This window comes from Diabrotica virgifera, chromosome 2 (genome assembly GCF_917563875.1).
Source record: "Diabrotica virgifera virgifera chromosome 2, PGI_DIABVI_V3a".
Taxonomy (NCBI): Eukaryota; Metazoa; Arthropoda; class Insecta; order Coleoptera; family Chrysomelidae; genus Diabrotica; species Diabrotica virgifera.
The window spans coordinates 72,909,218-72,936,925 of NC_065444.1; the positions used below are offsets into that span (position 1 = coordinate 72,909,218).

Consider the following 27,708-nt stretch of genomic DNA (forward strand, 5'->3'; position numbering starts at 1 on the left):
TAATACTATTTAGTTGCGATATGGCCCTTCTACCTTGAATGTTTCGTTTTTTTATAGCCTGATCTGATTTGCCGTCGTCCGTGATTTCTACTCCTAAATAAGAATATTTATTGTTGTACTTAATGTGTTGTCCGTCATTTAAAATTAGACTCTGCTCGTTGCCACCGATGTTCATGTACATTGTTTTATCTATGTTAACTTCTAATCCCCATTTTTTGTATTCTTCGATTAATTTTCGAGTCATGTATTCCAGATCGTCATATTCGTTAGCAATCACAATTTGATCATCAGCAAAACATAGAGTGTACAGGTTGTTATTATTTAATTGTATACCCATGCCGCTGCATTTCCGCTTCCAAAGTTTCAATGCTTGTTCCAGATATATTTTGAAAAGTGTCGGCGATAGGCAGCATCCCTGCTTCAGTCCTTTGTCTACTACGAAACCTTTGGAAACATTCGTTCCTATTTTAACTTTGGCGTTGGCGTTATCATATAGTTTTTCCACGTTATCATATAGTTTTTACGATTTATGTAATTTGAATAAATTGTATTTGTTATTGTTTTTTTTTTTCTGGCTCATTTTAAGGTTTTTCTATAAAATTGTACAATTTTCAATGACAATAAAGCATATTTCTATTCTATTATATTGTTTTTTTTTTTTTTTTTTTTTTTTTTTTTTATTTAGAAATAACCGCATTAACCACGAAGGTCATCAGCGGGGTAACGAGAATACAATTAATAAGTTTACAAAAGTATGAAATTGTGTACAATTAAATCTTACTTACTAGGTTACATTTATTAAGGAATTGGAAAAGAGGTTTACAGTCGGTTTGCAGGTTAAGAATGTCTTTCATATTGTTTGAATAACCAGATATAGATTGTTTGTAAGCGGCGAATTCATCACATTCTGTTAGCACATGTTTTACTGATACTGGTATATTACATCTTCTGCATTTTGGTGCTTCGGTATGGGTAATGAGATGCTCATGAGTAAGTTTACAGTGTCCTAACCGAAGACGAGATAAGATGACTTGGTTCGATCTGTTGGTTGTATGTGGATTCCATGGACCAGTATCTTCTTTAACGTCTCTTAACTTGCTCGTGGATGTTTTCCATTTTTCACTCCATAAATTGAGAGTCATTGATTTTAGTAATTGTTTTGTATCTGCGGCTGGAATTGATTGTTCTGCCAATGTTGGTAATTGCGCAGCTGTGTAAGCCCAACGATCAGCGTTTTCATTTCCCTCGATTCCAGAATGAGAGGGAACCCATAGAAAAACTATTTTTGAGTCTGTTTGATGCAGACTGTGTAATATTTCTTTGATTAATATGACTATTGGATTTTTCGTAAAGGTTTGTTGTATGAGTCTCAGTGAATTGAGTGAGTCAGATATTATTAAGGAGTGTTTGGTTTGTGCATTGGAAATGTGCTTCAACGCTTGTAATATGGCATAAAGTTCACCATTTAAGATGCTGTAGGAGCTGGGAAGCTTAAATAAATATTTGGTTTCATTGTTTATGTATACTGCTGCTCCTACACCTTGGGAAGACTTAGACGAATCAGTGAATAAGTGGGTATAATTTTTATATTTTGCGACTATTTGTTTATAATTTTGATATATAAGACGTGGATTGGTATCGTATTTATTATATTTCGTCAATTGGGTGTTTACATATGGGGTTCTGATAATCCATGGAGGAATGCTGTGTTCATTCATTAACCACGTTCTGGGGAAATTTTGGAGATTTAACGTTGATATATACCGGTGAATTCTAATATAAAAGGGTGGTGGAGAGGTGCTATGTTGAAAAGTTGATTTGAAACGATTACAGAACGTGTTTTTGTGAGCAGGAATTGATGGTATTGATGCTATTCTGGAGGCATAGGATAAACTAAGAATTTGTCGTCTGAAAGATAGAGCTGGTTCGCCCAGTTCGCAGTATAGGCTTTCTACAGGCGTTGTCCTGTAAGCCCCTAGAATTATTCTTATTGTGGTGTTGTGTATAGTATCTAAGCATTTTAATATTGAAGGACGAGCAGATGTGTATGCAATACATCCATAATCAATTTTCGATCGAATAAGGCTTCTGTATATTTTTAGCAGCATTAGACCATCAGATCCCCAAGACTTGTTTGCTAAGCATCTTAATAAATTTAAGCCCTTTTGACAAGAAAGAGTTAGTGTTTTAATATGATTTTTCCACGACAGACGTTCGTCGAATATCATGCCCAGAAAATTTATGTGTGGAGTATAGCTTAGTTCCTGGTTGTATAGGAATATTGATGGTCGATGCTGCTCTGGTATGTTTCTTTTTGAGAATAATATGCAATTTGTTTTGTTTGGGGAGAAATTGTACCCAGACATTATAGACCAACGTTCGAAGGATGTTATGCATTGCTGAAGGCTTTGAGCCATGGTGCTAAGACATCTTCCCTTGATAAACACGATCATGTCATCTGCGTAAAGTCTGGCTACAACTGGTTTCTTTAAATCTTTTAAGACATCATTCATAGCAATTAAAAATAAAGTTGGGCTGAGAATTGATCCTTGTGGTGTGCCGTTTAATTGTCTCTTGGTTGATGATATTGTTCCAGAAATTCGGACTTGGAATTCTCTTTGAGATAAAAAATTGCGTATGAAATTTATTATATTGCCTTTCAATCCCCAGTGATGTAGTTTATTTAGGATGATTTTATGGCATGTAGAATCAAAGGCTTTATTAATGTCAAAATAAATTGCTAGACATTTATCTTTAGTAGCAAATGCTTCGTGAATATGACTTTCTAGGTCAATAATGTTATCAAGTGTGCTTCTAGATGGTCGAAATCCGGATTGTTCGGGAATTAATAATTTGTGAGTTTCCAAGAACCATATTAGTCTCTTGTTGATTATTTTTTCTAGCAATTTACTCATGGAGCAGGTTAGGGAGATTGGCCTGTAAGATTCAGGCAAGAGTGAAGATTTGTTAGATTTAAGTATGGGGATGATTGTTGCTTTCTTCCAGATTAAGGGGAAGTCACTATTATTCCACATGTGATTAAAGATATTAAGCAGGATTTGTTTCGCCGTTTCTGGGAGATTTTTTAGAAAAACTGGAGGGATGTCATCGGGACCAGAAGAACTGTCTTTTAGTGATGAGAGAGATTCCTCCATTTCTTCTTTTGTCAGTGGCTTGTTTAGAGAATTAAGGTTTGCCAGCTCTTTGAATTCCGTAGGGAGGGCAATGTTATCATTAGTTATATTTCTGTTTATGGAAAGCTTATGATAATAGTCTGCGAATGCTTCACATATTTCTTTTGTTTGGTTTATTCGTTTGCCGTCATAATCTAATGCTTTAATGACATGGTAAGTTTTGTTTCCATAAATACCTTGTATCTTCCTCCATGCCGATGATATTGTAGTGTTTCTGTTTATGCTTCCTACGAACTTCTTCCATGACTCTTTTTTACTTTTGTTGGTAATATATCTTGCTTTTGCCCTATGTTTTTTGTATTCAATTATACTTGTTGCGGTTTTCTCCCTCCTACATCTATTTAGAGCAGATTTGCTGTTTTGTATTGCTTCGGCACATTCGTCATTCCACCAAGGCACAGGTTTAAATTTCTTGATATGTTTTGTTTTTCCTATTGAAAATTCAGCGGCTTTTATGATTATTTCGTTAAGTTGAGTTACTGCTGTATTTGCGTCCTTCCACTCATTAATTTTGTATATGTTATTCTCAATGGTTTTTGAGAAAGAGCTCCAGTCGGCTTTCTTTATTTTCCATTTCTGATGGATACTATCTCCGTTTGATATTTTGTCTTTTATAATTGAATTCGTTAATTTTATAGGAAAGTGGTCACTGCCTAGTAAGTCATCAATAACTCTCCATTCAAGGTAAGGACTAATAGTTGGGCTACATAATGAAAGATCGATGCAAGAAGAATTGCCAGTAGCTATATTGAATCTAGTATTGCTGCCATCATTCAGTAAACTTATGTTCATGGTGTTGAATATGTTTGATAGAATTCGTCCCCTTCTGTCTGTTTTTTGAGAACCCCAGGAGTAATTGTGGGCATTAAAATCTCCTAGAAGAATGAAAGGAGTTGGAAGTTGATTAACTAGAGACTCCAGTTCATCCTCAATTAAATAATGGTCAGGAGGAATGTATATGTTGCAGATGGTGTAATTTAGTTGTGCTTTAATTTTTACGGCTATCGCTTCTAGGTTTGTATTTATTCTAATTTGTGTTGCTTGTAGATTCTTTGAGACGTAAATGGCTACGCCGCCACTCGCAACTTGTACATTTCGGTTTTTAACGAATTCATTGTATCCCCTCATTTTGTGGACATTTTCGTCTCGGAAGTGAGTTTCTTGTAGACACAATATGTCCAGAGAATGGAGGGCTATGATATGCTGTAGCATATTTAAACGGGTATAGTACCCATTTAAGTTCCACTGGAGTAATGACTCGAATGTATTTATTGGGTATCTTGAGATGTATTTGAGATATCAGATTGGGTATCACTTAAATCTTGGGATTGCTTTAGTAATTTCTTTTTTAGCCTTGTGACACGAGTTTTTAGTTTCTTAGTGTTTGCGTGAGGATGTAGTTCTTCTAACATATCTATTAGTTTTGGAATATCTTCTGTGAAGTCTTCCGCAATGCTAAGAACATCCCTCGATCCGTATGTATTTTCTAGGAGCTGTTTAAGCTGATGGCTGTTGATTATGAAGTGAGGAGAATGAGAGTCGATATAGTTTATAATAGATTCAGTAAGTTCTATTTCTGGATCTGATGTATTAGATTTGGGTTTTTTGTTTTTCTGAACGACTGTTTGGGGAAGAGAGAAGGTAGAAGTATTGGGTGGCATTTGTTCTTCTGGAGTGGCTGGGGTCATATCTTCAGCTGTTCGCTTTGTTGCGGATGAAGTTGTTGACTTAGTAGTTTTGTCCGAGGTTGGGATATTTTCAGATTGAGCAGTGTGATCTGGATTTGTTACCAGATTGGATGTGATCAAAGCAGTATTGGCGACGTTTGCACAATTTTCTACTACTGAGGAACTTTCGGGTAGAATATTATTTATTGAGTGGGAATTTAAGTCATTAGGAGATGTTTCATCCGGTTGAGATATTGACGAGATTGGAACATTATGTGTGGGTTGTGATGATTGTTGGGAATGTGGGTTAATATTGCCCGAAGGGCATTGGGATGCAACATGACCCGATAATTTGCAGGTGAAGCAGCGTTGACTGTCTAGGGCTAAAAAGATATGATATGATAGATTATCATGTGTTATTTCTAAGAATTCGGGTATGGTAATATCTGGGGAAGGAGCGATATACACCTGTCTTCTGAAGCTGAGTATGTGTTGGTATTCTGGATTTGATGCACCTATTCTAAGAAAGTTTATTGGAGAAACTAATTTTAATCCAATATTTTCCAGTAAGGTTACAAGAGTTTCGTGTGGGATCGTTGGGCTTACATTCGATAATACTAGTCTGTCTGCTGGTGAAATTAGACGTCTTGCTTTGATGACTTCATTATTGACAACAATTTGACCATGATTAGTTAAAAACTCATCAACCAGTGATTTATTGGTTAGATAAACACATATTCTGTTGTGTGAAATTCTGCTACAGAAAATTATGTTTATTGGTTTTACCAGAGGTCCCAATTGGAGAAGATAATCTTGAAGTTTTGCTCCCTGAATGGAGCCGAAGATAAGTGCCTGGTCTTTGTTAGGATACTTGTAGATATTTTTTGAGACAGTGCTTGCATAAGATGTGTTGGAGGTATTCATATTATTTAAATTATTATCTGGGTGAGTGTTGGTGGATGAAGATTGATTTGTAAATGTTGGTTCTGACATTTTATTTAAAATATTCAAATTTGCTAAGTTATTTTGTTAAATATAATTATTGTCCAAAACATTTTTCCCAGGCCGACCCTGCCTTTTGTTGTTAAAAATTCTTTATTTCGCTAGGCGAGTTTTTACTAGCTAATTACTTTTCAGTATTGTGTATCTGATATCTAACTTCAATCAGCCTAACAAAAATCGTCTGGATGCAGTTAATATTAAAAATTTACTCACAGTTGCTGTTCTTGGTATTTTATGTCACTGCACTAGTAAAACTTAACTCCTATTATATTGTTGTGAGCGGAATAGGGACAACAAAATAAACTCAAAAAGGAAGCGTAGTAAATAGGTGCATGAAATTTGTAAAAAACGAAACAAGGAAAGTGAATTTGCTACTTTATTTTGTGATTTAATCGAACATTAAAACAAATTTTACCAATACTTCAGAATGAGTTACGAAAATATCAATGGGTGCGTTCGGACGACCACAGCAGCTGGACAGCTGAGTAAGCGGTGGTGTTCAGGAGACACTGCTGGAAGACAGCAGCTGAGAGATTTACTAAAGCATTGGTTTCCTCGAAAGCGGCACCGACAAAATGCGACCGTAACACTGCGATGAATGACGTCATAAAAAACCACCATGCAAAATAATAGCAGTGGTTTACAAGGATGCGTTGGAAGCCACCGCTTTCTGAGTATGTATACACATTTCATTGCCGCAGTGAAGAACCTTGAATTTTTTACCGTAATCTGACGTCATTCATCGCAGTGTTACGGTCGCAGTTTGTAGGTGCCGTTTTCGAGGAAACCAAGGCTTTAGCTTTCCCTATTAGCGCTGGATACAAGCGCTAAGCTGCTTTGTACTGACAGTCAGCCGCTGTGGTCGTCCGAACGCACCCTCTATATTAATCTCCGCAATAACTCTGATCTATTATAAAAACTGATCTCACAAAACAAAAAACATTTAATTCTTTCACTTTGACAATTAACTAATTTATAGTTTGCAAAGAAAGCGATATATTGAATTCAGCATCACTTCTGACATCTGGTTGCATTAAAATACATATGTAGAGCCCTTGAGGACCACCCTCGTCAATATTTTTGATTCGTTCCGATGCGGAAGCGCAAACTATTCACTACGTACCGGATCGCTAGATCGTTGCCACATTTAGTAGATTTTTTACTTTTTTGGTAGATTTTTGATATTTATTTAAAAATTCTAATAGGCAATATTTTTAGTAGATTTTTGGTATATTTCAACATTTTGATATGACTACAATAAAATTTGCTTTTTAATAGTATTTACCCCATTTTTAAATTAATTTTCACACGTTTTGTTATAATTTCCTAATGTCATTAACGAAAATAAGATTCAGGGCGTAAATAATGAATGCACTAAGCAAAGAAAGCGCTGGGAAGACACAGGACGCAGCGACAAAAAAGCACTTTTATGAGTCCGTGTGTGGAGAAGAGCAGCCACAGACACACAAGGGTGGAGGCAAAAAATGAAGCAGCCCAAGGTTCAATTTAGGCTGTAGGGCCGTAGAAGAAAAAGGCTACTCTGCAGTGTAAACTTGCATATGTTTATCCAAAGAAGTTTTATGTCTGAACTGCTTAAAACAACTTTCACACCTGTGAAGGTCTGGGCTCATTATATCGAATCAGTCGGCAACGGAACGGTCCGCTACAGCCCGGAATTAAACACCTAAGCGCGCATTTATTGGCAACACATTGGCAAAATCACGCCAGCTCAATCAGTGTAATGTAATAGTGTATTCATATAGTTCTGAGAAGATGGATCCAAAAATGATTATTGTTAGTTTGTTATTTTGCTTAAACTTATTAGTTCCTAAGGTTGATTATGCAATATGCAATTTATTTAAACTTTGCAGTATATTGTTTTTGTTATATTTCGTTATTTTTTATTTATATTGACGATTTATGTAATTTGAGTAAATTGTATCTGTTATTGTTTTTTTCTGGCTCATTTTACGGTTTGTCTATAAAACTGTACAATTTTTCAGTGACAATAAAGCATATTTCTATTCTATTTTATTGTTGTGAGCGGAATGGGGACAACAAAATAAACTCAAAAAGGAAGCGTAGTAAATGGGTGCATGAAATTTGTAAAACGAAACACGGAAAGTGAATTTGCTACTTTATTTCGTGATTTAATCGAACATTAAAACCAATTTTACTAATACTTTAGAATGGTATTATAAAAACTGATCTCACAAAACAAAATAGAACATTTAGTTCTCTTACTTAAAAAATCAACAAATTTAAAGTTTTCAAAGAAAACATATTTAATGGTTTCCGACGACAATATATTGAATTCAGCATCTCTTCTGACGTCTGGTTGCATTAAAATACATACAGGCCTTGAGGACCACCCTCGTCAATATTTTAGATTCGTTCCGTTGTGGAAGCGCAAACTATTCACTACTTACCGGATCGCTAGACTATAGTACAATTGTAAATTTGTAAATTCGGTGCGCTTACACCGGTTTTGAACTCAGAAAGAAATGAACGACTTGACTGGTCAGCTGCAGTTGATTATTTGCACATGGGCGCAGTCATTTTTTATGTGAAGGGATTCTTATATAAATCAAATCATTTTAAGTTTCAGGTGTTTGTATTCGCCGTGTGCAAATACTTAAAAGGGATACGAGAAACGATCGTGCGCGAATAGCGGAGAAATATTGCAACTTTCAGCCTCAGAAGCCTAAACGACATAATTTCATGATTCTTTATAACAGTTCATTACCCGTAGCAAAAAAATCAATATACCTAATATTAATTGTTGCATGCATATCAATATAATAAAAATAAAATAACTTATAACTTATAAAAGGTAGAAGGCTAAACATTGCTGTATTGTTGATGTTTTAATTTAATCCCTAAAATCGTCTTGTATGAAGTCACCATCAATTTAAGTGATATGGCTTTTTCTCACGAGGATCTTTCAGCGAGTCACAGTTTTTCGATTTCTTTCTAACGTATTAAATTGTATGTGACAGAAAAAAACGCACGTCGGTGCGTTTATAATCTGTACAATTTATAAGACTATACAAATCAAAGAAAATACCATTTTATAAATGCAATAAACACAATTGATTTGTTTTTATGCCAAATTGCAAATAAAATTTGATTGCAAATAAAAATGTTATAAGTGTATATTATCACGGACTTACCTTTTTTTCTATCATTTGTGACGCACTGAAAAATGCTCATGAAAAGAAGTATAATAATATGTTAAATCGGCCGCCATGCAGCCAATAGTCAATAAGTTGGACGTTTCCAAATTAAAGTCAATTGACGAGTTTAAAAAGCATTTATATAATATTGTAAATTAATTTTAGCTTATTTTATTCTTTTATTAGGTCGCATGTTTTCTGTGTAAGTTTATTATACCTTTTACCTTTTATTATAAAGCCTGCCTTCCCTTCTGCGTGCAGAATTATATGTTGCTTCCCTTCTCCACCAGTATGCTTGATCGATTTTATGTTGTAATCTTGCTATATTCCCTTGGTAGCACCCTTAGAAAATATCCATGTTCCGTCTAAATGTATAAAAGTTGCCCCTTCTTTAAATTTGGTATATTTTCTGAGAAACTCAATTCTCTTGTGAGCAACAGAAGTTCTTTCACAAAGCACTTTTCTGTTACTTATTTTCTTTTTTAGATTTGAAACCTATGTTATGAAGGACTTTCCATAAACTTGCTCTGCCGATATCACCAAATTCCCTCTCTTAACTTAAGCAAAATTGTATCTAAAGCCACATTGCATCTAAAGCCTATTTGCTCGCATTTGATATAATATGATATTACGAATTTAAAATTTTCATCCTTGAAACATATCGTTCGTTTTGAATAGCAGGCGAGTATTTCGGTGATCGTTTTCCGGCACTTTACTATTCGCATTTTTAATTGCAGATCTTAATTTTGATTCGCTAATTCCTAAAGCATCGCACACACGTTGTTGTACCTACAGACGTTACCGATTTTAAAGGACCACCATTGTTTTTTTCCGCAATAAAGTACTTATGTAGGTTACAGATTGAGTATCTACATAAAACACGTCTTGGCATTTTCGGTAAAACAGCACGAACAGATTTTCACAAAATTAACAATATAAGATGTTACCAATTCGAAACAATAAATTCAGCTGGAAGATAACAAAATGTCATTTCACTAACTGTAATGTATTGGTGCCGGTTCGATATACGGTCTGCTAATTACAACCTTACTTTCTTATAGAATTCCTGATTTGTTTGTCAACCCATTCAGTTAAATTTCTTATTAAAATTACATTAGTTTGCCATACTTTCCCTAATTATGTGTTGCGCCTATTTGGGTACTTAAGTACTTTCACTTGAATAAGTACAATACCAACACAATTACCGTAATTAAAATAGGTCAAAAAATGAGCTTTATTTTGATGCTACATATACGAGTAGATGCAAAATTTTAATGAATGCATTAACATTATTTAGTGGTGACCGCATATCGAAATAACTACCCTGTGATAGACTGCATATCGAATTAGCTATTCTCTGGTAGATCGCATATTGGATGGTAGACTGCATACCGAACCGACAGTAATCTAATTATATTTTCCTACTTAAAATATTACTTGTGGTTAATAAAGTAAATCCTAATTGTTCTTTTAGTTCATGAAGTCTCTTCGCATCCGCACGGAAAAACTTATTCAGGTTTTTTGCATAAACTTACTCCTAAGTTAGTACATATTGAGTTAAGATTTTGCTAAGAAAGGTATTTCTGATAAATGTGTTGTTCTGAAGCTATTTTCTTGTGGCATTTCTATAATCAAGTATATTCAAATGGGAAATAAGCCACAATTTTACCTAAAAATGATTTTATTAACGTTTCGATGCCCAAGTCGGGTGTCGTTGTCAAAATACAAAATAATACTAAATAAACAAAAATGTTGTTGCTTAGTAAAAATTCTTCTAATAATTTATTTAATCTGACTCATTTATATCGGCAATTCAGACACGTATTATACATTTTAAAGTAGACGACTTTAAAATGATATTGCCAATATTGATGAGTTGCGTTCCTGGGACGACTTTACTAAAAGATAGTTCATTCGATTACATGAAATCATTCCCAACTCAAGAATATCCGCCACAAAAAATCATAGCATGTGATCTGTCTTTAAAAAGACAATCAAATGCAACGGTGGCACTGAAATTCTCGCGTTAGAGATTCCATAGTAAATCACGAGGGAAAAATTGTTTATATACTTATATACTATTTATATACTTGTTCTAACGAAAATTCATTTTTAGAAGAAAAACAATTGTTAACATCTGTTTTATTAAAAAATGATTATCCCATATCGTTTATAAATAAGAATTGTCAAGATTGGATCGAATGGAACAGAACAACTTAGAACGGGATCCTACAACATTCACAAGAAATAATACGAGGAAAATATCAATACCATATATAAAAGGACTATCCGAGAAACTTAAAACAATAGGAAATAAATTCCACATATCAACAACATTCAAAACAACAAACACATTGAGATCTATTCTATCTAAAACTAAACCTAACAGTGAACAAGAAAGAACAAAGAATTGTATTTATAAAATACCTTGTGAATGCGAACAATTTTATATAGGTGAAACGTCAAGACCATTAGACGTTAGAGTAAATGAACATCAGTCTTATATAAAAAATAGAGAATTTGATAGATCTCAAATATGTCAACACGCATGGGATAATGAACATAGAGTTCAGTGGAGAGATTCAAGTATAGTCCTAAAAGAAGCAGATAGTAAAAAGAGAAAAATCAAAGAAGCGGCTCTAATTATGCTAAATGAAACCAATTGTGTCGCAAATTCCTCGGTAGAATGCAGTAGGATGTGGTTACCCATATTAAAGGAGGAAGTCAATAGAAAGAAAATACCACAATTAGTAAATCAGTAACATATCGAGTTAGTACATATTTAGTATTTTAGTATTATTTAAAATTTAAAATATCAAGTCAGAATTTGGTATTATTTTTGAGAGTAAACTAAATGTAAACCCAAATACTTACGATGTCGGGATAGTATCACGAGGTTTTTCCTGGTTTTCCCTCGTGATTTACTATGGAATCTCTAACGCGAGAATTTCAGTGCCACCGTTGCATTTGATTGTCTTTTTAAAGACAGATCACATGCTATGATTTTTTGTGGCGGATATTCTTGAGTTGGGAATGATTTCACGTAATCGAATGAACTATCTTTTAGTAAAGTCGTCCCAGGAACGCAACTCATCAATATTGGCAATATCATTTTAAAGTCGTCTACTTTAAAATGTATAATACGTGTCTGAATTGCCGATATAAATGAGTCAGATTAAATAAATTATTAGAAGAATTTTTACTAAGCAACAACATTTTTGTTTATTTAGTATTATTTTGTATTTTGACAACGACACTCGACTTGGGCATCGAAACGTTAATAAAATCATTTTTAGGTAAAATTGTGGCTTATTAAATATTACAATTGACCTGCTGATTCATTCATTTCTTTTTTAATCCGAAACCAGTGTAAGTTCACCGAATACACTTCAACGGCAAAAATATTCTCTTCTGAGATATCGGCGCGTTCCGATGTGAATCGATGTGCTACGATTCCGTAAAGTAGGCGCTGAGTCATTTGAATACACGAAGATAGATTAAAATGCCGATTGTCGTGGTCCGTTTCGTAGCGGGTGTTCCGTATAAGTGGCTCCGGCATTAAGACTTTTCTCCAGTGTGCACTCTATAATCGTTTTTCAAATTGCCTGTTTGACTAAACTGTTTTAAACAAAGCACCCCGCACAAACCTTATGGAAAATAGGTCCCAGTGGATTTCGTTCATACTTTGGGAAAATACTCTTTGAAGCATCCTGATAAAAAGTTCTCATGGGCACAACAAACTACTTAAGTTCCAAACTTGCTACAACTATATTTTTGATACGCAACTTAGTTTTTATGATCCCTAAAAGTACCCTTAAAATGATCTACTTTGCACTGTTCCATAGCCATTTAAAGTACGGAATAACTGTTTGGGGTGGCTCTTGTCACGCAGACAGAATTTTTAAGTTACAAAAGAAAGTAGTGAGGATACTTGCAGGAGCAGAGTATAGGGAACACTGTAAACCTTTGTTTCAGAAGTTAGGTATTATGTCACTACCTTCACTCTATATATATGAGACGCTGATTGAAATTCATTCCAACAAAAGTAGGTTTAACATAAACTCCAACTTCCATGATCACCATACAAGATCGAGCGATGCTATTAGAGCACAACGTTTTAGGTTGACGAAAAGTATAAAAAACTCAACTGATGTTAGTTTGTACAATTTTTTGCCAGATGAAGTAAAAAATCTTCATTTACAGTCGTTTAAAAATAAAATAAAATCACACTTTTTAAAACATTGTTTTTACACAAAGACAAAGTACTTAGGTACCGCTTATAATACATTATAATAAGTACACTAGTTTGGTCAGGGTTTTTTTGCCGATTATGACGATATTTCATGTTTTTAAGTTTATTTCATGTCTTTACGTTTTTACATAGTGTGTTAAATTGTTTAAATTTGTTAGTACCTGTTTGTATATCTGTTCATTATAATTTATAATATTTATCTTTTAAATTTTGTCAAAATTTTATAATGTAGGTACGTACTCTTTTGACTTGTTAAAAACAAAAGAAATTTTGTATATTTGATGAAATAAATTCTATTCTATTCTATTCTATTCAACTCAATAGTATGAAGGATTTTCAAGATATAGAGGCCCAAACTCGGAAAATTATAAGATTTACGGGCTATTCCAATTCCGTGAGTTACTGGTTATTTGACAACATGTAGAAGTTTGGATCAAGGAAAAGTACTAGTAGCCTATGATTTTTTCCTGGCTATCCAATGGCGACCTTTACTTTGACCTTGACCTTCAACGGACGTCATTTTCTAGAGTTTCGAGGGTTTTCGGCATTCAATTGATATAAACAGATTACTCATGGGTTTTTGGGATCGCTAAACACGAATATGTCATCCGAATTGCCCTCCGGATGACGTAGTGGCCAGGGCCTCTGCAAGGGACGTCATCTTCTAGAGTTTCGATGGTTTTCGGCATTTAATTGATGCAAATGAATTACTGGAGGGTTTTTTGAGATCGCTATACACGAATATGCCACCAGAACCGACTCCAGGAGCACCTGATTTCCAAGGTCAATGAAAGGGGCTCCTGGAGTTTCGATGGTCTTTGGTACTACATTGATGCAAACGGATTAGTTATAGGTTTTTGGGGTTGCTGAACACGAATACGTGATCAGCACATACACAGGAGCACCTGGTGCCTAAGACAGGTTATCTTCTGGAGTTTTGGAGGAATCAAATGGATTACTCTTAGGTTTTTGGGGTTGCTGAACATGCATACACTATCAGATCCAACCCACGAATCACATTGTGCCTACGGCACAATGTGATCACGTATTCGTGTTCAGCATCCCCAAAAACCTATAATTAATCCGTTTGCATCAATGTAGTACCAAAGACCCTCGAAACTCCAGGAGCCCCTTTCATTGACCTTGGAAACCAGGTGCTCGGGGAGTCGGTTCTGGTGGCATATTCGTGTTTAGCGACCTCAAAAAACCCTCCAGTAATTCATTTGCATCAATTAAATGCCGAAAACTATCTAAACTCTAGAAGATGACGTCCCTTCCAGTGGCCCTGGCCACCACGTCATCCGGAGGGCAATTCTGATGGCATATTCGTGTTTTGCGATCCCAAAAACCCATGAGTAATCTGTTTATATCAATTTAATGCCTAAAACCCTCGAAACTCTAGAAGATGACGTCCGTTGAAGGTCAAGGTCAAAGTAAAGGTCGCTATTAGATAGCCAGGAAAAAATCCTAGACTACTAGTACTTTTCCTTGATCCAAACTTGTACACGTTACCAAATAACCAATAACTCACGGAATTGGAATACCCCGTAAATCTTATAATTTTCCGAGTTTGGACCTCTATATCTTAAAAATCCTTCATACGATTGAGTTGTGCCCATGAGAACTTTTTATCAGGATGCTGCAAAGAGTATTTTCCCAAAGTATGAACGAAATCCACTGGGGCCTATTTTCCATAAGGTTTGTGCGGGGTCCATTTCACACTTGTAAGTCCTTTCTCCAGTGTGCAATATCAAATGTGTATTTAAATTACTTTTATGAGAAAACTGTCTAAAACAAATTTCACACTTCTAAGGCTTTTCTCCGGTGTGAATTTTTCTATGTGCATCCAAAGAACTTTTTTGTCTGAACTGCTTAAATAACAAATTTCTTACTGGTAAGGCTGTTCTGCAGTGTGAATTTTCAAATGTTTTTTCAAATTACCTGTTTGACTAAACTGTTTAAAACAAATTTCACACTTGTAAGGTTTTTCCCCAGTGTGCATTCTCAAATGTTGTTTTAACTCATCTGCTAGTCCAAACTGTTTAAAACAAATTTCACACTTGTGGTGTTTTTCTCCAGTGTGCACTCTCAAATGTGTTTTCAAATTAGATGTTTGACTAAACTGTTTAAAACAAATTTCACACTTGTAAGGTTTTTCCCCAGTGTGCACTCTCAAATGTGTTTTTAAGTCATTTGCTAGACCAAACTGTTTAAAACAAATTTCACACTTGTGGTGTTTTTCTCCAGTGTGCACTCTCAAATGTGTTTTCAAATAACTTTCTTGCTTAAACTGTTTAAAACAAATTTCACATTTGTAAGCACTTTCTTCAGTGTGAATTTTTAAATGTGTTTTCAAATGAACTTTCTGAGAAAACTGCTTAAAACAAACTTCACACTTATAAGGCTTTTCTCCAATGTGAATCATTATATGATTTTCCAAAGATTTTTTATAGCCGAACTGCTTAAAACAAATTTCACACTTGTAAGTAATTTCACCATGGTGCACTCTCAAATGTGTTTTCAAATTATCTGTTTGACGAAACTGTTTAAAACAAATTTCACACTTGTAAGGTTTTTCCCCAGTGTGCACTGACAAATGTCTTTTCAAAGAAGTTGCTTCACTAAACTGTTTTAAACAAATTTCACACTTATAAGGCGTTTCACCAGTGTGCACTCTCAAATGTGTTTTCAAATAATCTGTTTGACGAAACTGTTTAAAACAAATTTCACACTTGTAAGGTTTTTCCCCAGTGTGCACTGACAAATGTCTTTTTAAAGAACTTGCTTCACTAAACTGTTTTAAACAAATTTCACATTTGTGAGGTTTTTCTCCCCAATGTGTTCTCAAATGTTTTGTCAAATACTTTGTAGTAATACACTGCTTAAAACAAATTTCACACTTGTAAGACTTTTTTCTAGAGTGTGTTTTTATATGTTGTTTCAAAGAACCTGCATGGTTAAATTGCTTAAAACAAATTTTACATTTACGAATAGAATTCTTTAAAGCTGTTTCTTCAGTGTTTGCACTTATTTGTTGTTCAGTGGTGCACGCAAGTTCACTTTCCATAATTTCCATTCTGTTATGAGAAAAACCTAAAATAAAAACAAAAAAATTCAATAATTTTGTTGAGACTACAGGGCAGAACAAAGGAATAATAAACTTTAATAAGAATGAATATAATCTAATGTTATAAAATCCTAATGAGAGAGAGAGAGAGAGAGAGAGAGAGAAAATTTATTGTTTCTAAAAATGAGTATACACTTATAAAACAGAACGTGGTATAGTACAAACACAGTACAAGATACATTAAAATACTAACTATAAAATTTCCATAATAAAAAAAATATAATAAAAAAGCCATCAATTAGCGCAACTGTCCTCAAAAAATTCCTCGATACTATAATAACATTTAGATAATAAAAACTTCTTGATTGCTCTTCGGAATACAAAAATATTGCTTGAGGATCTTATATTGAGTGGTAGGTGATTAAACACTTTCTCTCCAGGACAAATAAATGATTTTTTTAATTAGTGTAGAAGAGGGAATTGGAAGTGGAATAACGTAAGTTAGACGAGTGTTATAAAGGGAATCTGTCCGAATATCATCTTTATGTTTTTTAAAAATTAAGCACGCTAATTCAACGATATATTATGCAGGGAAGCGTCAAGATACCATGTTTCCGGAACAGAGGCCTGCATGATGTACCAAACTTGACCTTGCATAAATATCTAAGTGCTCTCTTTTGTAGCATAAAGATTCTACTAAAATGATGAAGAGAACAGCTACCCCAAAAGGCAATACCGTATCTCAAATTAGATTCAATCAGGGCCACATAAACACTTTTTGCAATCTTGAAATCCAAATGGTGTGCAACTGATTTGACAGCAAAGCAACCCGATGATATCTTTTTGCTCAAAAATACAGTGTGTTGCTCAAACTTAAGTTTATTGTCAATATAGAGACCTAAAAATTTGTTAACAGTGTCAGAACAAATGCCTTCATTACCCAGAGTAATGTTGTTGAGAGCATTCTTAAAAGAAATTAATTTGGTTTTTGAAAAATTAAATGTCAAATGATTAGCTTTGCACCATTCTAAGATTTTTAGCATATGACTACTAATAATCTTGTTCAGTACCTTAGAGTCCTTGTTTTGCCATAAAATTGTGGTATCATCTGCAAATATAGTAAACTGGCCATTAATATCGAGGTTAATTATGTCATTAATGTGACACGTTGTGCAGTTTGTCCGGGACAATACCTAACTTCAGATAATTTTATTATTTTTTATTTATTACTTTTAGGACAGGACAACCTAAACCTAAACATACCATTAAAAACAAACTATGAAATAGATGAAGCCGTACAAAACTTTAACGTAATTATACAGGAAGTAATCTGGCAAACAACACCGCTAAAAAACAGGACGCTCATGAAGCAAGAGCTACCAAGTATAATCAGACAAAAAATTATGGAAAAACGAGATTTCAGAAAAACATGGCAAAGAACACACGCACCCCAGGACAAAACTACACTCAATCAGGCAACATTTCAACTCAAAACTCTCCTAAATAACTACAAAAACGATGAGATTAAAGAATATCTTAGAAATCTATCAGCAGCAGAAAGTACAGACTCTATGGAAGGCTACGAAAAAGTTTAAACGACCTCAACCAACCCTCCTATTCGCGTAGAAAATGGAGAATGGGCGAAAAGCAATAAAGAAAAATCAGAAGTGTTTGCAAAATATCTCACAAACGTCCTTTCCCAGCTGAGAATAATCAAAACTTTAAAGCATCCATCCAACAGTTTTTAGAATTTCCATACCAGCTAGAACTTCCACCGGAAAAGTTTAAGGTAAAGGAAGTGATCAAGATAATACAAAATCTTAAATGGAAAATGTCCCCAGGTTTCGATCGTATAACAAGCAAAATTATTAAACAACTACCCAGGAAAGGAATTGTGTACCTGACTCAATTATTCAATGCAGTATTAACCTTTTGACTGCCACCCACAATAAGCGGTTATTCTCCATATTCCAGCAAAATATTAGACCCATAAGATGAATCATATGAAGAACGCGAGAGTTGCGTTGCCCGCACATAAACAAAGTTTGTCAAAACGCGAGAGGCGCGTTGCTGACACTCAATTAATAGGTTAAGAACCGCATACTTCCCTCTCCTCTGGAAAGTCGTAAAAATTATACTAATTCCCAAACCAGGTAAGACTCTGGAAGATGTCAAATCATATCGACCTATAAGCTTACTGCCGATAGTGTCAAAATCCTAGAGAAACTCATACTCTCAAGAATTAAACCACTTCTATCAGATCGAGAACTAATCTCTGCACACCAGTTTGGATTCAGATCACAACACGCAATCATAGAAAAATCTGGCACACAGGCCTTCTATACAAATTTAAAAAAAATGCTTCCTCTCACTCACTTCCTGGGGCCAGTGTTATACCTATTCTAACAGCGGACTTACCAACAAACTTTCAAACCACGACAGCTACGATATGCAGATGACACAGCAGTGATGTCAGTACATCAGGACCCACGGACAGCTTCTCAACTTCTGTAAACTAGCCTCAACAAAATGCAAACTTAGCTAAAACGGTGGCGTTTTCAAACAAATGAGACAAAGTCGGTTCATATTACCTTTACAAAACGTATATAGGGTGAGGCAGATAAAGGGCTTATTAGAAATATCTCGAGAACTAAAGTAAAGAAAATTATGAAAATTAGAATATAGGGGTTTTGAGGTGTGAACTATTTAATGAAAATATTTTGGTCTCTTTGCTACTTCCGGTTATACCGGAAGTTGATTGTAACTTCGTTTTTTTAAATGGGACACCCTATATATTTTTACGTTTTTGGATTCTCCTCGATTTCTTATTTCTTAAAATAAGGTTTTGTAATATTATACAGGGTAGATTAAAAGATAATTACGTTTTTTTTATTAATTTCGTAGCAAAATTCACACCCTGTAGAATTGTAGTAGTTTTATATCAAAATCCCTTTATATGTTCAAATTATTTTTAATATGGTCTACTATTCTTACCAATTATTATTATAGCTAAATTTTGAATTTTAGTATACAGGGTAGGTCGAAACTCGGAATGTATATTTTCTGAGTTTTCTTAAATGGAACACACTATATTTTAGTATTGTAATGAAATGGTATTTTATGGTACTTTTTAATTTCTTAAGCATTCCCTATACCCAACTGCTTTAATTTGTGCTTAATTGTTAATCGCACCAACAATCTTAACTACGTAGATATTTTGATAGCTCAACCATTATTGGCAATTTTAAGTATCAGTCTCGATTAGTATGTATTTATTTCCGAAAAATTATTTGTGATTGAATATTTTTACGGCCAACCTAATAAAATTTCAGGTATTTTGTGTTGCAATTAATGTTTGGCTTGAATCACCAATAACTCACAAATTGAAGCAGTTAGGTATAGGGATTGCTTAAGAAATTAAAAAGTATCCTAAAATAACATTTCATTACGATACTAAAATACAGGGTGTTCCATTTAAGCAAACTCAGAAAATACTCATTCTGAGTTTCGACCAACCCTGTATACAAAAAAGGAAAAATTTAACTATACCAATAATTCTTAACATAGTAGACTATATTAAAAATCATTTGAACATAAACAGAGTTCATTATGTCAAACTACTACAATTCTACAGGGTGTGAATTTTGCTACGAAATTAATAAAAAAACGTAATTATGTTTTAACCTACCCTGTATAATATTACAAAAACTTATATTTTAAGAAAGAAGAAATCAAGGAGAATCCAAAAATGTGAAAATATACAGGGTGTCCCATTTAAAAAAACGAAGTTACAACCAACTTCCGGTATAACCGGAAGTAGCAAAGAGACCAAAATATTTTCATTAAATAGTTCACACCTCAAAACCCCTGCATTCCGATTTTCATAATTGTCTTACCTTGAGTTCTCGAGATATTTCTAATAGGCCCTTTATCTGCCTCACCCTGTATATCAACTGCCCGCCTGTATACAGGGTGTTTCATTAATAATTGTCCATATAGTAACTGGAGAAACCTTAGCACAAAATACGAAGATTTAACCTAAAACACTTAAATAAAATGTGGTTCCCCCCTGAGTTACAGGGTGTTTTATCTAAAAATTTAAAAATTATTTTTGATCAGCATTTCAAAACTATTCGGCGTATCCTTTTCGTACTTGGGCAGAAAGTGCGATTACTAGACACCCTACTAAATTATGATAAACAAACGTTTCTAGCTACTACCAGAGGCGTACGACAGGGGATGGTGAATGGTTGACCCTTCTCAAATTCTACGCCACTGGAGGAATTACTATTTTAGTGCCATTTTTAGATTCTACAATACTTTCTACGTAAATAATATACTCTTCATTGGTAACTATTAAGTCATTAGTTTTCGAGATATTTGAAGTAAAATATGAAACGGCACAGTTATTTTGATTAATTTATGATATGATTCATATGATTAAAATTTAAAAATTATTTGTACCCAGTACTTTAAAACTATTTGGCGTATCCTTATCATACTTGGCAGAAAGTGTAGGTACCGTACACCCTACTAAATTAAGATAAATAAACGTTTCTAGCTACTACCAGAGGCGTACGACAGGGAATAGTGGCTTGTTGACCCTTCCCTAATTCTACGCCACTGACGAAATTGCTATTTTAGTGTAATTTTTTGATTTTGTAATACTTTTTATGAATATAATATACTCTTCATTGGTAACGATAAAATGATTAGTTTTCGAGATATTTGAAATTAAAAATGAAGCGACACAATACACTGATCAAAATAACCGTGTCGTTTCGTTTTTAACTTCAAATATCTCGAAAACTAATGACTTTATCGTTACGAATGAAGAGTATATTATTTTCATAGAAAGTATTTTAAAATCCAAAAATGAACTAAAATAGCAATTTCGACAGTGGCGTAGAATTTGGAATAGGTCAACCATTCACTTTCCCCCACATCGTACGCCTCTGGTAATAGTTACAAACGTATGTTTAACATAATTTAGTAGTTTGTACAATACCTATACTTTCTGCCAACTATGAAAAGGATACGTCGAATAGTTTTAAAATTCCGAGCAAAAATAATTTTTAAATTTTTAGATAAAACAGTCAGTAAGGAACCACATATTATTTAAGTGTTTTAGGTTAAATCTTCGTATTTTGTGCTAAGGTTTCTCCAGTTACTATATGGACAATTATTAATGAAACACCCTCTATACCAACCAGCACCAACTAAAACAGCAAGCAACAGTCAAATACCTTGAAATGCTCCTAGACCAAAATTTAAACTGGAAACACACATTTTTATGAAGCGCAAATAACTTGGTCTCAAATTACACAACCTGTACTGGCTGATTGGTCACAAATCATCACTTTCAATGAAAAATAAAGTACTTGTCTACAAAGCAATTTTGAAGCCAATATGGTGTTACCGGATCCAACTTTGGGGTACTGCATCAAACTCAAATATCGAAATCTTGGAGAGGTTCCAGTCGAAGGTTCTTCGAGTAATCACAAATGCCCCATGGTATGCTGCAAATAATATTAGACGCCAGACACGACCTGGAAATTGCAACAGTAAAAGACGAAATTACTTACTTCGCTCAGAAATACGAAGAGAGACTGACAAAACATCCAAATGTACTAGCCAGAAATCTGATGAGAACTAGTCAGACGAAGACTTAGACGAAATACACCTTAGTGATTCACCATCGCGATTCTAATTACATGTGCCGTAAGTCCCAGAGACAAAGTCCCAGAGTATAGATATGTAAAATATATGTAAAGAAAACATTTCACAACATTTACTCATTGTAACTTGTTTTACAGATTGTAAATAAATTGGGAGGTTAAATAAAAAAAATTAAAACAAAATAAATGGGAAATCCCTGTATACCATAATACTCTGGGCTAATTAGAAAAATACAAGGAAAAGTTATTTACCAGCATTTTTATTGCTGGAATCGAATCTTATTATTGTATGTATTAATAATATAGATATGCAAAGTCCGCAGATAGTGTGCTACTTTTTTTATAAACAAAATGGCGCCCGAAAATCGTGTTTTTTTCAATTTTTGCTCTATAACTCCAAAGATTTTAACTTTAGACCAAAAACACCCAAATAAAAATTCACCGGAATTAAATCCTGCATAGAGACGTGTTTTTTCCGATTTACTTCGACGAAAACTTTCCCCGGAAAAAGCGGGTTTTTCCAACAAAATCTTTAATTTTCAACTAAACTTTTAGATAAGTAGTTGTTAATCAATAATTAAATAACTTGGTAACGTAAAAGCCCTTTACATATATATTACAATTCCAGAAGTCTGTGGAAATTGAATGAACAGTTTAGCAACAATTAAAATGTTAATTTAAAATTTACGGTCGCTATAATAACGACAATAATTATGATGCATAAGAATAATTATGATTTTTTCATAAAAAGACACTATTCCTATCTAATGTACTTTACGGAATTGAAATTGGACTATTTAAGCGGTCTCAGGAATATTTTAAAATTATAAACAATTTTTTGGTTTATAAACAAATAGAATATCTCGGGAAATATTAAACTAAATTAAATAATGAAAACGGTATTCGAAAGACAGCGGCAGGACGTTTCTTTTAAGAGAAAAAACGTTTAATTATGACGAGTGGTTCCTGAGACAAAACCGGTCAAAATTGACCGGAATTTACGACAAAGATATAAATAATAGGATCATAATTTTTAAACCATCATCTTTTTATTTTTGTCCTCTTTCTCCACACCAATTTTCATATCTTTAAAATCCTCATAACATATATTATTATAATAAAAACTATCGATAATACGTGTGAAAATTGCCAAAAACAGCAAAATTCCAATCAAAAATTAGGTTGGAGAAAATGTAACCCTCAAAGTTCAAAATCGGTATACGTTAACAAAATGCATTTTCTCGGCTTGCCATAGAGCAATTTCCTTCATTCTTTTTTTGTTCCCTAATAACTCGAGTAGAGCCATCGAACTAACGCATTATTAAATGTCAAACTTGCTTTTGTTTTGTTATAATAGATTAATTTATATATAAGAACAGAAAATTACATATTTTTCCAGTTGTAGGCTTTTTTCTAGATAAACTTACTACAAGTGTACCTTTTAAAGTTAAAAACATAAATATTCTCATTTGAAAGCTCTATAATTATTTAAACAATTTTTATTTAAACAAATTAAAATATTGTGTTATAATAAATAAATTAATTTATTATAACAAAACAAAAGCAAGTTTGACATTTAATAATGCATTATTTCGATGGCTCTACTCGAGTTACTTGGGAACAAAAAAAGAATGAAGGAAATTGCTCCATGGGAAGCCGAGGAAATGTATTTTGTTAACGTATACCGATTTTCAACTTTGAGGGTTACATTTTCTCCAACCTAATTTTTGGTTGGAATTTTGCTATTTTTGGCAATTTTCACACGTATTATCGATAGTTTTTATTATAATAATATATGTTATGAGGACTTTAAAGATATGAAAATTGGTGTGGAGAAAGAGGACAAAAATAAAAAGGTGATGGTTTGAAAAATATGATCCCATTGTTTATATCTTTGCCGTAAATTTCGGTCAACTTTGACCGGTTGTATCTCAGGAACCACCCGTTTTAATTAAACGTTTTTTCTTTTAAAATAAGCATCCTACCGCTGTCTTTCGAATACAGTTTTCATAATTTAATTTAGTTTAATATTTCCCGATATATTCTATTTGTTTTTAAGCCAAAAAATTGTTTATAATTTTAAAATATTCCTGAGGCCGCTTAAATAGTCCAATTTCAATTCTGTAAAGTACATTAGATAGGTATAGTGTCTTTTTATGAAAAAATCATAGTTATTCTTATGCATCGTAATTATTGTCGTTATTACAGCGACCGTAAATTTTTAATTAACATTTCAATTGTTGCTAAAATGTTCATTCAGTTTCCATCGGCTTCTGGAATTATAATATATACGGAAAGGGCTTTTACGTTACCAAGTTATTTAATTATTGATTAACAACTACTTATTTAAAAGTTTAGGTGAAAATTAAAGATTTTGTTGGAAAAACCCGCTTTTCCGGGGAAAGTTTTCGTCGAAGTAAATCGAAAAAAACACGTCTCTATGCAGAATTTAATTGCGGTGAATTTTTATTTGGGTGTTTTTGGTCTAAAGTTAAAATCTTTGGAGTTATAGAGCAAAAATTGAAGAAAACAAGATTTTCGGGCGCCATTTTGTTTATAAAAAATGTAGCACACTATCTGCGGACTTTGCATATCTATATTATTAATATATTCGATATTATTAATATATTATTAATATATTAATATATATCGATAAGATTCGATTTCAGCAATAAAATTGATGGTAAATAACTTTTCCCAAAAATGGCCTATTCTCCGATAATCAGCCCAGACTATAATTAAAAATCATACATACAGAACAAGTAAAAACTTCGTTTGTACAATGGTATAAAAAGTTTATTGAAAAACTATTAAAAAGTCATCCAAAAGGATTCGCGAAACGTTTTCGATCTAGATCAGATCATCTTCAGTGCGTTCTGCTTAGTAGATGAAACTAGCAACCTTATAAAATAGGTGACATCGAGAAATATGATTTACATGTTGGTAATCTGATGTTAGTAGCGACTCTAAGTCGATGTTAAATGATAAATTTAGTGCTCAAAGGGCAACATGATTCACTGCTCGATAAGAACGTGTGGTTCTTGCCAGTTCAATGGACACAGACCAACAGACCAGGTTGGTCTGTGTCCATTAAACTGGCAAGAACCACACGTTCTTATCGAGCAGTGAATCATGTTGCCCTTTGAGCACTAAATTTATCTTTTAACATCGACTTAGAGTCGCTACTAACATCAGATTATCAACATTGATTTAATAAAATTGTGTTTTGACTAGGAAAGTTTTGGGGTAGTTCTGATTTATTTCATTATATATGGATTTTAGGCTGCTGAGTCCGAATATGAGGTTTGCGGACAAACTTTCTTGCCGGAACATTGAAAAAACCGCAAAAAAAAGCGAAAAATTTTAACTTTTTTCCGCTTTTTTGCTCAAATCTAGAAAATTGTTAACTTTTAGTAAATGGTCTGTTAACAGAAATTAAAGTACTTAAAATTATCTGCAAATATCACTATTTAATTTTTTTTAGACGAACCGTTCGGTCTAAAGTGCAAGTTGAAAATTACCAATTTTTAACGGTCTCGGCAAAATCCACTTTTTACATTCCAAAACATTAGTTTTTATTAGAATGCTGTCATTTGAAAAATTTCTCCTAGTTTTCTGTACAAATAATAAATGTTAGTTCATAATATGATTATGGTATGTCTCTTCTCACAGCTTCCATGAATCCATTCCTTCCTAAAATGCCGAGAATATCTCTGCTTTTCCCTTAGAGCCACAGAAGATCAGACACAGATGGAGTCACAGTTTCAGGTAGTGTGAACATTCCCTTCGGATCTTGATTTCTGATAAACCTTGAGGTTTTGTCGTTTTAAAATGAATTAGTTGAACAGCTCCCTGACTTCCATAAACCTCAGGCGCGGGTTTCTTTTTTATCCGAGGAATGGATTGCTTAGGAGCTACTGCATGTTTTGGTGCAATACAAGAAATGCCACATATGACGTGAAAAGTGTGGTATTCGTCGATTGTATGCACGTTAAAATCAGCGTTATCGTACACCTGCTGTGTAAAGCACGGCAGGTCAATTTTCTGCGGATCGACTGCGAATGCTGACACTTCCAGCCGAACAGCTTCTGTATAGGATGAGCAAAACCCCAAAGAGCCGTCAACCTATTTTCTTGAGCCGTACTTTTTGTAGAGAAAACGGCCAACCCTACAAGGAATGGCGAGACCAACTATCTGGGCCTTACTGCCGCTACAAGACTTTGAGCAAGCGCTTTGCTTATCTGGAAGTGTCAGCAATCGCAGGCGATTCGCAGAAAATTGACCAGCCGTGCTTTACACAACAGGTGTACGAAAACGCTGATTTTAACCCTTTCCATGCCAGGCCTTAATTTGCATGTTGGTCCCTCAATCCCAAGGTTTTTTCATGCTTAGAGTCCCCCATTGCCTTATATATACGTCGCAAATAAATAAACAAATAAATTACTAAAACATGTTTTTTAATGAGTTTTTTTAACCAACTTAAACGTTTTCTTTTCAAAAGTACTCATCAGAGAGCAAAAGCAACTTGAAAAAATGTAACTAACTTAAAAAAAAATAATGTAATGTAAATTAACATTAAAAGTTTTCTTTTGTGTGATACTCCTCAAAACATGACACTACATAAAGGCCGACTCCGCATCTTGCACACATGTATCTCGATTCGCTTCTTTTTTTCTGGTCTTTTCTGTGGCTACAAGCGCTTCACCTTCTAGCAGCCACCTATAAGCGTTGCCACCAGTGCTACAATATAGCATATATCTAAAATATGCGAAGAAATATAAACGGCAATGGGTCCACATGCCAACATTTTGAGGCTTTGGGAACAATAATCTAACATTTTCGGACATATTTCTACAGCATTGGGACACCAATGAGTCTAAAATTTTATAAGCAACGCATATTTTCGGCTTTGGTCAATTGAGACCATAACACCTTGAACGTAGATATATATACGGCGACTGGGAATACAGATCCCCTTTTTCAAAAACATATATATACAACGTTGGAACATAAAGGGTTAACGTACATACAATCGACGGATACCATACTTTTTACGTCACGGGTGGCATTTCTTATATTGCACCAAAACATGCAATAGCTCCTAACCAATCCATTCCTCGGTAAAAACTAAACCCACACCTGAGGTTTATGGAAGTCAGAGAGCTGTTCAACTTATACATTTTGAAAGGACAAAACCTCAAAGTTTATTAGAAATCAAAATTCGAAGGGAATATTCACACTAACTGAAACTGTGACTCCATCTGTGCCTGATCTTCTGTGGCTCTAAGGGAAAAGCACAGATATTCTCGGTATTTTAAGATGGAATGGATTCATAGACGCTGTGAGAAGAGACATACAATAAATATATTATGAACTAACATTTATTATTTGTACAGAAAACTACGAGAAATTTTTCAAACGACAGCATTCTAATTCTAATGAAAACTAAAGTTTTGGAATGTAAAAAGTGGGTTTTGCCGAGACCGTTAAAAATTGGCAATTTTCAACTTGCACTTTAGACCGAACGGTTCGTCTGAAAAAAAAGTAAATAGTGATATTTGTAGATAATTTTAAGTACTTTAATTTCTGTTAACAGACCATTTACTAAAAGTTAACAGTTTGCGAGATTTAAGTACAAAAGCAGAAAAAAGCTGAAATTTTTCGATTTTTTC

At 33.9% G+C, this 27,708-nt stretch overlaps 1 protein-coding gene across 5 annotated transcripts in view; it reads right to left on the reverse strand.

Annotated features, from left to right (window-relative positions):
• The window catches only part of LOC126880097 (zinc finger protein 813-like), a 106,428-nt gene that overhangs the window by 47,914 nt on the left and 30,806 nt on the right, over positions 1-27,708 (reverse strand). For 2 of the 5 annotated variants that reach the window (XM_050643776.1, XM_050643775.1), the window contains exon 5: positions 16,241-16,384. The exons of the other annotated variants lie outside the window; for them this stretch is intronic. In XM_050643776.1, coding sequence (XP_050499733.1) covers positions 16,241-16,384 — 144 coding nt within the window. The remainder of the gene's footprint in view (positions 1-16,240; positions 16,385-27,708) is intronic. 5 annotated transcript variants of the gene reach the window in all.